General features: G+C 36.5%; 1 protein-coding gene across 1 annotated transcript in view; it reads right to left on the bottom strand.

Annotated features, from left to right (window-relative positions):
* The window catches only part of PPP1R1C (protein phosphatase 1 regulatory inhibitor subunit 1C), a 58,767-nt gene extending 46,940 nt beyond the window's left edge, over nucleotides 1-11,827 (bottom strand). Inside the window, exons 1-2 of the mRNA XM_044913614.1 lie at nucleotides 11,747-11,827; nucleotides 10,002-10,062 (exon numbers count right to left, since the gene is read on the bottom strand). Of these exons, the coding sequence (XP_044769549.1) occupies nucleotides 10,002-10,062; nucleotides 11,747-11,827 (142 nt within the window). The remainder of the gene's footprint in view (nucleotides 1-10,001; nucleotides 10,063-11,746) is intronic.
* Nucleotides 11,828-13,075: the final 1,248 nt, after the last annotated feature.

The following is a 13,075-nucleotide window of genomic DNA, read 5'->3' as shown; positions in this document are numbered from 1 at the left end:
TAAGACAGCGATTCCCAGTCATGCCATGTTCACTGATTTTAACATTAGGGCTCAACTGTATACAAACCACCTCCCAGTTTTAAAGTCATGGAAAAGCAGTTTGGAGGTTACTGCTTCTACTACTACTGATTTTGGAATAAAGCAATAAATGTCCCAGAAGAAAGAGGGAGGAAGGGAGGGAGGAAACAAATTTTCTAGCTTTTCTTATTTTACACAGCACTTTTTCCTCAGCATTATTGCCAAGGTCAAACTGTAATTGTATTCTAACCAGACTTGTCAATATATCCCCCTCTGATGATGCAGATTTTGGCAATTTATTTCACAAATTAGCTTTGTTAGGCACTATAATTGTCACTATATCAAATTACTCTGAGTGATACAAAGTCATTGAGTTAAATTCAAAGATAATCTTCTACCCACAACACAAGGAAGACTCACAGATTTGGATGTAACGTTTTCTAGCATGTGCCGGGGGCCGCTGAAATACTGGGGAAGACCTGAGGGGGACAGAGTATGGAGAAGACAGTGACAGCAAACAGACTGGGAATGGGAGATGAATTCCCAGGTTTCAACTACTTTGCAGCTGGGACATTTGCTTCAGGACATTCCTCTCTCTACCTCAGGCTTTCACAGGTTCCTTCTGATCTCCAGGTATACTGCTTTTCTAGTGTCAGGGACAATGTGTTACATCTAGTAAAGTACTTGCAGTATAGAAGGTAGAGTACAGTAACAGTAACAACTTTGAAAGGTGCAACTTTAGGTCCTATGGAAACTTACCACTTGGGTGCACCCATTCCTCACAGTGTTTTTTCTTTCTTTCTTTCATAGTGGTTTTGTCTATTTGTTTCATCTGAAAGATTTGAATGGAGTTTGCATCCTCCATCACAATGTCCCACACAGAGCCTAGGTACTCATCATCTGTGTCTCCTGACTGAGCCCTTGCGGCATTTCAGTTTAATCCCCTGGTAAATTCTGCTACCAGATTGTGTCTGGAATTGCTGGAACAGCGTCACATCACTACTTGGTTGAACTCAAGGGTAGAAAATGGTGGGAGAAGAGGAAAAAACGTCCCAAAGCTTGAAGCTTGTTCTGGAGCTATTCTAAAATAAAGAAACATGGAAATAACTCCTCTCAATTCATTACAGAACTTGACTAGATTTTTTATTAGAGGTTGTCAAGTACCACTAATTTACTGTTTGTCTTAAATATGGCTATGAACTAGAAACAATTAGAAAAAGCTGTTTGTAACTTTTTCAATCTTAAATTTGAAACTGAATGTGCCCTTAAACTCTCCGTAACAATCGACAATGGTGTGGTACTTGTATATTATTCTGAAGACACAAAAATGCACATCTTCTTATTCAAAGGACTCAGAATAGCTTCTAATGAATATATTTTATATTTAGTGAAATATAGTAATGTTAAAAAAAGAAACCTGCATTTCAGAGCCACTTGAATCCAGCTTTCTCACTTAATGGGCCTGGGAGGATAAGCCACTTTCCTGGCATAAACTTTACAGGCAGTAAGCAGCCATCTGAAATCTATATCCAGACCTGAATGATTCCAACGTCTCTACTCCTAAGTGCCATGTGCCTGCCACCCCAAAACAATAGTTGCCATTTATCAAGCACCTAGTCTTTGTACTGTACTTTATAGTACTATAATTGAATTCCCCAAAATGTAGACATTTCTATACTGAATTGAAATATATTTTATATTTTTGCCACATGCTGTTGATTCTACTCTCAATATACATGTATCAAATTATAAATGTCTCAAGTAGGTTTCTCCATGAGGGCAGAGATAGTGACTTATCTGTTTTATCTCCTAGAGCAGCTAACACTGTGTCCTAATCAGAGTAAGTACCCAAAAAGTTTGATGGATTGCCATTGGTTTGAGGATCTTTTTTTTTTTATCCATTTAAATTTAATAGCTCATGGGCATCTAACATCTACTCAACTCGATGCTCAGTCTACTAGTTTGAGTAGCTATATCTATTATACTAGTTTGGAATAAATAGTAAAATTTTAGTTCTGACCCAATCCTTAAAACTTAAAGCCCTAAGATCAAAATAAGTCATACAGATGCTTTATAGATTAATGAACATGTGAAATAAGTTCCTCTATGTCTTGGCCAGAATTAATCTTACCATGGTCTGAGCAGTTGGGATTTCTGTCATTTACAGTTGTATCCTGGTTCATGTAGACATATTATTCTCCACTATCTAAACCACATGTTCCTAGAGGATTTAGAATAAGGACTCAAAACATATTTTTGAATTGTATTGAATATATAAACCAAGAAATAGCTTTAAGAGTTGGAAGTGAGAAGACAGTATTGGAATAAAAATGCCAGACAATGATGAAACTAGTCAGAGAAAATTTTTGAGATTTAAGTGAGTTTCATGCTGCAATTTAAATAAGAGAAATTGGTGGAAAAGATGGAGACTGATTTACACAAATGAGCCTGTCTAGACTAAGCTTGAAGATCTGGCAAAAGAACTAAAAGAAGGAACCAAAAAAAGAAAGCTTAGACAAAATATGGCACAGGGATAGTGTATGGAAGGAAGTGAAAACAAATGGAGTGGAAATAAATGTGAGCAATCACATGAATGTTTGATAGATATCTCTAAAAGATTTTTATACTTAATAATCACATACTATTAGAATATGGATTTCATTTTTGTCAAATACAAATCTGCTACAAAGATCTCTATTGCTTTTTGTAACTTTAAAGACATCAGTAGCTTGCCTTTTTTTTTTTTTTTAAGATTTTTTTATTGGGGCACCTGGGTGGTTTGGTCAGTTAAGCGTCTGCCTTCAGCTTGGGTCCTGATCCCAGGGTCCTGGGATCGAGTCCTGCATCGGGCTCCCTGCTCTATGGGGAATCTGCTTCTCCTTCTCCGTCTCCCTCTGCAGCTCCCTCTGCTTCTGCTGTCTCACTCTCTCTCTCTCAAATAAATAAAAATATTTTTTAAAATAAATAAATAAAAATAAAGATTTTATTTATTTGAGAGAGAGAGAGTAAGCGGCAAGGAGGAGCAGAGGGAGAGGGACAAGCAGACTCCATACTGAGCCCAACACAGGTCTCAGTCCCACAACCCTGAGATCATGACCTGAGCTGAAATCAAGAGTTGGAAGCTTAACTGACTGAACCACTCAGGCACCCCAGTAGCTTGCTTTTTTTAAAGAAAATTCTAAAGGACTCATATTTCATGGAAATTTTATTTGTAAGGAAGACACGCTTACAAATATCACAGTATAAGACACATAACAATTCCGTGATTGTGTATTCTTATCCTGATGAATTAGGAGATAGGATACATCTTCTCTCTTATCAAGAACCCCCATCTCTTGAGGACACTGACACTATCTGACACCATAGCCAGAATTGGAAAGGAGCTGGGTCATCTTCTGATAAATGTAAGTTTTAGGAGAACACCGCGTTTCTCAGCATGGGTATAATGATGCAGGAGGTCGCATGCCTTCAGAATCTACTTGGTTGCAGGCACTGTGCTAAGCATTTTCTCACACCTCAATATCCCCCTTACGAAAGGAGGAAACTGAGCCCATAGAGGTTAACTACACACTCAGTACTGGCAAAGCTGAAATTCAAACACACGTATTACTCCAAAGCCAGTGCTCTACCTACTACTACCAATGCTGTCTCTTCACATCACGCAAAAGTACCTCCGAGTTATTTTCACCTGCAATATCCCCCCACAAGTAGGCAAACAGAGAACAAGAAAAATGAAGTGAATTGACCCCTACTCTCATTCTGTCATATTTCACTAAGGTATTTCTAATTAAAATCAACACAAAAATAAGCAGTATATATTATTATTCAAAATGAGCAAAAGTAGTAATTTTGCTGAAATGAAGTAGAAATAAAACTATTTCATAGTTTTATGATTTGCCCTTTCATTTTTTCATTCATTTAATTTGAAGATTATGCTAGTTCCTTTGAATACTTACAGTATAGCAAACCTTGGCATTACTAAGAACTGGAACCTCGTCTTTGGCTCACAGTTAACATTCTGACTGAATGGGCTACTTGGCTGCCCAGATTGAGTATTTATGGGAAAATAAGTCAATCAATTGTGCAGTACATGAATCTCTGAAAGTCACTGCGTCACTTGTCTTTAAATTATTCAGCATGGTTTGGCATTCAATAACTCATAGAAATAAATGCTGAGGAGAAAAAAAAAGGCTTTTCTAAAAATTCCTTAGAAATTAATACCAGTTAACTCCTAAGTAATCTTCAAATATTGGACTTTTCTTTGTTTTATATTGCCATTAATAGTGAAAAGGCAAAATAAATGCTGAATAATCAGCAAGGATTGTGGATCAGAATGAATTACAACAACAGTTCCACAGAAGATAAGAAAACTGAGAATGAACCAAAACTGTATGGACTGTGAGTCCCTTACAGCTTTTTTTTGAGTACATTTGATTGGAGGTCCTTGGAGGTGACAGGCACCTCAGGTGTGGGGTTGATGATTTCCTACCTATCCTTAAGTTCCAGGAAAATCCTCAGTGTGATTCTTGGAGCTTGCACTCAAGGTGCCCATTGCCTTTTGACTACAAATCATTCATTTGGTAAAACAGAAGATCTCCATGATAAGAGATTATGTGCATATGAATGTCCTAACACTGGAAATAAATCTCCAGTTTAACTTTGTTGACCCTGCAAAACCTCCCTATCATCAGAAATTCCTGGAGCCCCTCTATTTTGAACAACTCAGTCTCAGTCCAGCAATGTTCTCTAGCTATCATCCAATGTCTCAGGTTTATCAATCCAGAGCTTTAGTTAACTTAGTGTCAGAGTCCTAAAGTGCAAGCCCCATTTAGAAAGTCATATGCTACATCCAGAATGGACTGTGGCTTCTTTTTCAGTCTGTGGCGTCTAACAGCCCAATTAATTGGGAGACCCAATTCTCTCTACTGACTAGACTTACTATCTTACTATCTCAAGATTGAACAGAGATAAGTGTGATATTTAATTCCTGTGTCTAATATTAATTAATTTTTAGGATCCTCACCTATTTGAGAAAATGCTTTGTTTTTATTCCTCATTTCTAAAAATGTTTAAAGCCAAAAGTGTCAGAGAGAAAGTCAATCTCCCCCAAATTCGGCTGTGATAGGAAGTTCAATAAATGGCCCCAGAAAACTATTTTACTTTGTATTTCTGGTCCCACTTTTTAGATGTACAGTAAACTTTTAAATGGCGCCCAAACTCTTGGGTACTTACCCAAACCTTCACTAAGCTCCAGGCCTCTTAAAGTTCACTCATGCATGATAGGCATCAGGTCCATTAAATTTAATTGTAACCATATTGTCTCTACTTAAAGTAAGTGGAAGACAATGAATGCCACAAACTTTAGTATTCAGAAGACCTAGGTTAGCTTTTTACTGAAAGACCATGTCCAGCTCTGGGTTCCAAAGGCCAAGAGAAAAGGAAAATTTGGATAGAGTTCATTAAGGCCCTTATAGGGACTAGGAGTATTCAATTTAGAAAAGAAAATAATAAAGAATAATAATAAAGAAAAATAATAAAGAAAATAATAAAGAATTATTTTTTGTATTTAAATAAACTTTTATTGAAGAGAGTAAATGAGTTATTTTAGAATAAAGTGGGGATATCACCCAAGTTTGATAAAACTATTTTCTAACATCTAAAATTATTGGATCTAGAATTGAAGAGTAGGGGTAATTATGGATTCTTTTTTGAGATATATGAAGTGGAGCAAATCTCAGGGACTTGGGTTGATTTTTGTATCTTCCACAAAGATGTGTGGTTAAAGTAGGTATTTTCTGAAGTTCTTTCCAATTCTAGATTTCTAATACTGGTAGCCAAATATACAGTCTTCTCATAAGTCTACTTAAAGACAAATAATGTTTAAATCTAGAAATTTGATGAAGTAAATTGCAAAAGTTGGCATTGCCATTTATTTCTAAATAGAGAGGATTTGTATGTATTTCTCTAAATAAAAATACAGAAACCAAAGCAGTTAGCTCCAGATTATGCAAGAGTAAAAGTGAACAGCACACAGTATAAGAATAGGCAATACGGTATAGCCTCAGAGAGCTCATCATCAATAGGCCCTTAATCAGAAGATGAATTGAAAATACAGAAAAATAAGCAGTTTGCTACAAGGTCACTTAGACTGGTAGCCCCAGAAAATATTTGAAAAAGTTGAAATTAGGGGCTAGATTCTAGGTGGCTCAGTCGTTAAGCATCTGCCTTCAGCTCAGGTCATGGTCCCAGGGTCCTGGGATCGAGCCCCGCATCGGGCTCCCTGCTCTGCAGGAAGCCTGCTTCTCCCTCTCCCTCTGCTGCTCCCCCTGCTTGTGCTCTCTCTCCCTCTCTGTCTCTGTGTCAAATAAATAAAATCTTAAAAAAAAAAAAGAAAAGAAAAAGTTAAAATTTGTCTTTGGTCCTTTTCTAACTTTACATGTCAGGCTTCAAGTCTCTTTTTACTGCCATCTGGCTCTTTAGAGTCATTCCTAGAAGCAAACACATTGTTTCTGCTCTCTCCACCATAAAGACACACCCATTGCTATTAAATTTTGGGGGGGCATGATGACTTCAATTCAAAATTTTTAGTTCTGCTTCCCATTGTTTTAAGTTATGGTTGTTAACCTATGCCCAAGGGTGATATATCCTAAACAGGTTGTGTATCTGTTTCCATAGTGCTTCTGCTGCTGAGAATTCTGGGCCATTGGATGGAAAAGGACTGAGAGCACATTTTGCTGCCCTGAAATCCTACCAATCAAATGCCTGCCTCATCTATATGTTTAGACCAGCATAGATCAACTAGCAAACAGTCTGGATGTACATGTTAACATCTTTCTATTCTGTTTCCCCTCTATCAAATACGAACAATGCATGTTTTTCTGAATCTAAAAGCAAATCAGTCTTTCAAATACTTCTATAACTGACTATTTCTGCAAACTCCAGAAAAGGTTAGAGGGAAGCTATGTTTAATTCATTTAACAGTGATTATAAGATACCTGTCTCATTAAATGAATTGGGAGGGTTTGTTAATTATGTCTCTATAATGGAAAATTTAATTTTCTTTGCTACATTAATTGGAAATAAGGAAAGATTTTCAGGGATTTGAATTTTAAGTAGCATTAATGACAGGTGATTCCAAGAACACTCAGTTATTTTCTGGGAAATTTCAGCAAAATTGAAGAGATTTTTTTAGTTTACCAGGATTTAGAGCTGTACACAATTGTTATTTGTTAAAGAATATATCGCTTTTTAGGGCTCGAAGAAACAATTGCTTAAATAAGGTCATTTAACACTTGAAGTTTTTGTTGTTGCTGTTATTTTGTTTTGTTTTGTAGAGAATGTTCAGGTAATATTTGGAAAAAAATTTTGGGTCAGTCAGAAATATTAAGTACAGATGAGATTATGAAAATTCTGTTCCTATGTTAACTTTTAAATATCACATGCAAAGGTTGTATTCCAGAACACATCAGCTAATGACACCTAACATTTGCTGCACTTTACAACTTTTAAGGGTGTTCACATTAATTCTTTCAATCATTGCAACAACCTTGTGAAGTAGAAAGGATGGACATTATCTCTACATTATAGATGAGAAAATAAAGCTTGGAGATGTTGTCCCTTACCCAACCAAGACCACATCGATAGTGAAGATTAGTATCTAGGTTTCGTTTGGTTCAGTATGGTGTTTGTTCTTTTGTTGCTGTTTATTTGGTTTGTTTGGTTGGTTCTTATATTTATTTCTCCAGTAATCATGGTTATAGATCATTTTTACTGGGGAAGCTATGTAGTGTTTGGCTTTTTTGCTGCAGGAACCCAATGTTAGTCCAGAAATCTCTGGTTGTCATACACATTACTATGCACAGGCAAGGGCTAATCAGTCCCTTTTAAACTATTCTAGTTTCCAAAAAGAGGCTGAAGATGCAGGGAGATGACATTACTAAAATGACACAGTTCTCTGTGAGATGCTATTTGCATCTAAGTTCTTTCCAGTGGTGATTAAAAACAGAGAAGTATGGAGTCAATAAGGGAAATAGAACAATGCCATCTAGTGATTAGGAGGTCTGGTAAGAAAAAGATTTCTAGAGAAAATCTAAATTCACAGGGATACTTAAGTATAATTCCTAATCTACTAAATTTAGTGATCTAGACAAAAGATTTATTTAAGGTTCAGATTTGCTTGTCAATAGGGCCTGAAGGTCTAATCCCATTTACAGAGAATTCACTATGTAATGCAAACTGAAATTTGCAGGGCCAGCATCATGCAGTAGAAAATGCATGGGCTTTAGAATCAGACTTATCTGAGTTTGTCTGTATAATCTGTCACTTACAGTGGAGTAACTTCCACAAAAATTACTTCACCACTCTGATACTTATTTCCCTCATCTATAAATGGCACATATTTGGCTTTCAAAAAACATGAGTTACTATTTTGGGGGGGCTTGAATGAGAGCCACAAGGGTCATTTACATAGCTCCACTATGTTCAAACAGTAATAATACCTGTAGCAGGACACTTAGAAATCAAGTTGGGCAACACCTTATAAGGTTGGCTTGGGGGAGGTAAATTCTAGGACATTGTAGAAAAGTTGCTGCTGTGAGCAAAGACAGTGATGGAAAATTGCTGTAAAATGACTTCCAATCTGAGAAGATTTTATTTTTCTATTTATTTATTTATTTATTTTTAGAGAAGGGGGCAGAGAGGGGCAGAGGGAGAAGAAGAGAGAGAATATTAAGCAGGCTCCACACCTAGCATGAAGCCTGCCACACGGCTCCATCTCACGACCCTGAGACCATGACCTGAGCCAAAATCAAGACTCGGATGCTTAACCAACTGAGCCACCCAGGCGTCCCAGAAGATTTTAGTTTTATGTTTATTTGTAAATTGTAAGTGCATACCATTTGCACTTCTTATTAAACCAAAATAAGTTAACATTTATTGAGATAATACATTTGAAAATGATTTTCAAATGCTATAGCACTTTAAAGAAATAGAAATAGAAACAAACCCTATTTTCATCAGGAATAAATTGGCTTTGGTTTCCCATCAGCTGAACACCTTCCTGGATTTAGACTCAATGATGAATATTCTATTAGAATTTTACTTTCTTATGTATGCTTCTCTAATTAGAAAGGAATTTGAAAAAAAAAAATCAAAGACTATTTTGCCTTGGTATTCTTAAAACAGATTATTCACTACAGCCTGTACTTAGACTTATTATGTTTCTGTTATTCAAACTCCTTTTGTCCACCCATATTGTTTAGACCTATAAAAAACCCAGCACCAAGTCCTGCCTGTGTGCAAATTAATGCCATGACCTTTGCTGTCTTACTTGTATTTCTAGAAGCAGCACTTAAATGTGAGATAAAAATCACCTCCATTCAATAAGTAAATAATGTTTGTATATTGCAGATCACAGTCATTTATCAGGAATAAGGCAGCTTTACTTTTTACAGGAAATGGAAAGTAAAACCACAACAAATGGATGTAACCCTTCAGAATGACTCTCAAATGGGCAGTACTGAAAATTGATCTGATTACTTGTCAATTGCATTATTCAGACATGACATCAGCAACAAAGCTGTGGCCAGTGCTAGCTCATTGCCCACCCCATGACAAGCTTTCATAAATAAAAAACCTACTCTATAGAGATATAAGCATCTCTTAGACTGTAATTTGAGGTTGGAACCTAATTCAACAACTTCCCACCATGCTCATTAATAAGCACTAAACCGGTCTCTATACAAACAAGAAACCATTTTGTAGCGTATCATCACCAATGTGTCATTCTAGAGGAAAAGCAGACTGTTGACTGAGACAGTTTCTGTATTTCTGATGTTGTTTATGATCCATTTTTATAGACTAGCTTGTTAGATTAGGGCTGACTGAAATCCTAAATTGAAACCTTTTGGCAATGACATACTCTCTGATGTTCTTCAAACAATTCTGTTCTGTTCTATCAATGCAAAGACATCATGCTTCTTTACCTGGGGGATTATGTTCATTGAGAATCACAAGCGATGCTGGTGTAGGTCTTCTTTTTCTGATCTGTGAACAACAAAGGCCCAGCTAAGGTCAGTGAGAGTCAGACGCTGCCCCAGGTTACTCTACAACTTGCAGAACTGTTCCATCCTCATCTTTTCCCAACATAAAAAAGCAAATTTCTGGAGAGCACACAGTAGGTGCTCACTATTTTGAATTATGGAAAGCCAGAGAGTAGAACTTTCAGGTATTAGTATCACCTTCTTTGACCAAAAAAGCTACCTTTCCACAGAAAAGAAATAGTTGTGTATAATCAAATGATGCCACTGAAATAATATGCAGCATAGGTACAAGGATGACTTGCTAGTTTTAATGGCTCTCTTGGAGCCCATAATGATGATGCTTTCAAGATCCATTATCCTTATTTCTAAACAGGTTAAGAGAAGCTCAGAAAACTTAAAATTTCTAGCAGGTTAAATTTAACAGCCTGAGTTCTTAATTTCAATTAATATTATAAGGTTGTCTTATTTTCTAGTAACATATTTAGGACAAATAAAGAATGAGTATGGATTTTAGGAGAGTAATTCATTTAAAACTAATAGGTTTGATGTGGGGTTTTTTTTCTTATTTTAAGAGTTACAGGAGCATATTATGATTAGACTTTCTAAAGTGTTCTTGATTTCTTAAATATATAGGTAAATTCTTAAAATATATGTCTGTAGGATAGAGGATAAAATTTACCAATGACATTTTGTCTAGGACAGAACCAATGTTCCATTCAATATAGATATATGAAGTTCAAGGTTATATTTATCTGGCCTGAGTCTGGGAGGATCTATTTCAGATTATCAAAACATCCTAGAAAGTTATGAGTCTCAGATTCAGTAAGTATTTTTAAGACTTTGTGTAAAATATTTGGAAAAGGATTCAATGATAATTGAGGTTGTAAGAAATTAATGAATTAGATTGATAACCCCATAAATTTTTTCTGCTTTTGCCTCCCCACTGTTGTAATTTTACCACAAATGGTCTTTTAAGGGGTCTCATTGCATGAGGAGTCTAAATAAATCTGAATATGAAAGGTGATACAGATGCAAACCAATTTTACATGAAAGAGAGAGACAGAAATAGAGATATATAGGTATATTAGACATAGAAAAGATTTGAATCCAGGAAATGTTTAATACTATTTTAATATCTGAATAAAATGTCTTTTAAATTATACATACCACCTACAAATCCTATCTATCATATATTACACATACTTATAATTACTGCTTTGAATATATGATGAAAAACATTAAAAAAATATTAACCCTATAATCTGAAATTATTTCAAAGTTTAATGCTTTCATTGTTAAATGAATCTTTTTTATTTTATAAATAATGAAATAAAAGGTTGCTAATTCTGAGAATTGTTTAAGGTTTCTCTAAATGTTGAACTTGCTAATTTAGTAAGCAAAAGCAAACAGATTTTTGGATCCAAATCTGAATCACTAATATAACCATTTTTTTTCTCTAACGGGTGCAATTTTTTATCACATGAAATGCTACATTTTAGTGAATAGGTCACCCAATGCAACTCAAATACAAGTGCCATATGGAAACCAACTTATTTCTTATTCACATATCCTGGGAAGTCACCAAGTTAGGCAAATTCAAGAGGTAGAGAAGCTTTCAATTAATAAGAATGTATGTCGACACGTATTACTCTATATACAGGAACTGGTCCCCACCCAATTCCACCTACCTGCTCTGCTGCTTCAGGTGCAATCTGACTCTGGAATAAAGGCACAGCAAATTGTATCTTTTTGGGACTGTTGGGCTCCATGATAATGACGAGAATTAGTCAGAGACTGGAAGGGCTCAGAAAGACTAACCCCAGGTGGTGTCTGGGATGTGTTTCCTCAGGCACACTCCACCCAGCCACACAGGGCACTTCGTAATAAATAGCTGTAATTCCAGAGCGAGCAAGTGAAGATGCCGAGGTCTGAGTAAATCCCTTCTTCAACTCCACAGTGATGCCTGGCTTGTCTGTTCCCCCACCAATCTCTTAGAACGTCTCAGCACAATACAGAAAGAAACAATAAGCTAATTGTGTGCTTCTTCACTAATACACATGCCAGGCATTCACTCAGCAGCTAATTGAAAATGCAATGCTTGCCTTGAAGGACCCGCTGCCCTGGGATTTGAAAGAAAGGCTCTATCCACTGTACATTACTAACCGGCTGCTCAAAAGTGCAATGTAAGCTCCCTCTGAGTATTGCAGGGATGGGCCATTCATTATTGATGAACATAAAGCAGGAAGTTTTTAGAGTTGGGGGCAGGGTTTGGGTATGAAATAATTTCATTTCTCTTGTAGCAACTTGTAAGTCAGACACCTTTGCCATTTCACATTCAGGCACCAAATTGATGAATGGCCGCAGAAGGTAAGCCACAACCAATAATATCAGCTATATTTCTGCTGCGAGATCTAGTTAGGTAAGACTGACCATGGGAAGCAGAGCATCTGTGGTGTAGTAATACAGACACCGCTGCCCCGGACTGAGCAGATTTTAGTTCAAGTTGCATCTCTACCATTAACAAGCTCTGTGTCCTCAAGCAAATCTCAGACTGTGTCTAGGCCCCCATACCTTCATCAGAAAAACAATGGGAGATTGGACTCGGTGACCTTTAAGCTATGTTCTGTTCCAGCATTCTATAATTGTAGTTCACAGTTTTCATTAGAGTGGAAAGTATTGGACAGCTAAATTTAGCAAACAGCTTGAAAGTCACTGCTGCTGTAATGACCTCTATTTCATTTCCTGGTGGAGCCAGTTATATCCTCTGATTTGGAAGAATACAGAAGTGACTAGAAAACATTAGTGAAACTTAATGATATCCAACATTGCGGCTTATTGTCAATAGTGGGGATATACATACAGTAAAGGACTTGAAAAAAAAAAAAAACATAAAAGGGGTTATCTCCAGAATGCTGGAGGATGATGGTCATATTGGCTACTGGTGAAGGTAGAGGGAGAGAGTGACCTGATCTCCACATCTGTTAAAATCTAAGGGGAGGCAACAGCAGAGCTAAAAT

The sequence above is a fragment of the Neomonachus schauinslandi genome, chromosome 3 (genome assembly GCF_002201575.2).
Source record: "Neomonachus schauinslandi chromosome 3, ASM220157v2, whole genome shotgun sequence".
In the NCBI taxonomy this organism is placed as follows: Eukaryota; Metazoa; Chordata; class Mammalia; order Carnivora; family Phocidae; genus Neomonachus; species Neomonachus schauinslandi.
This window is presented reverse-complemented; position numbering and strand designations above follow the sequence as displayed.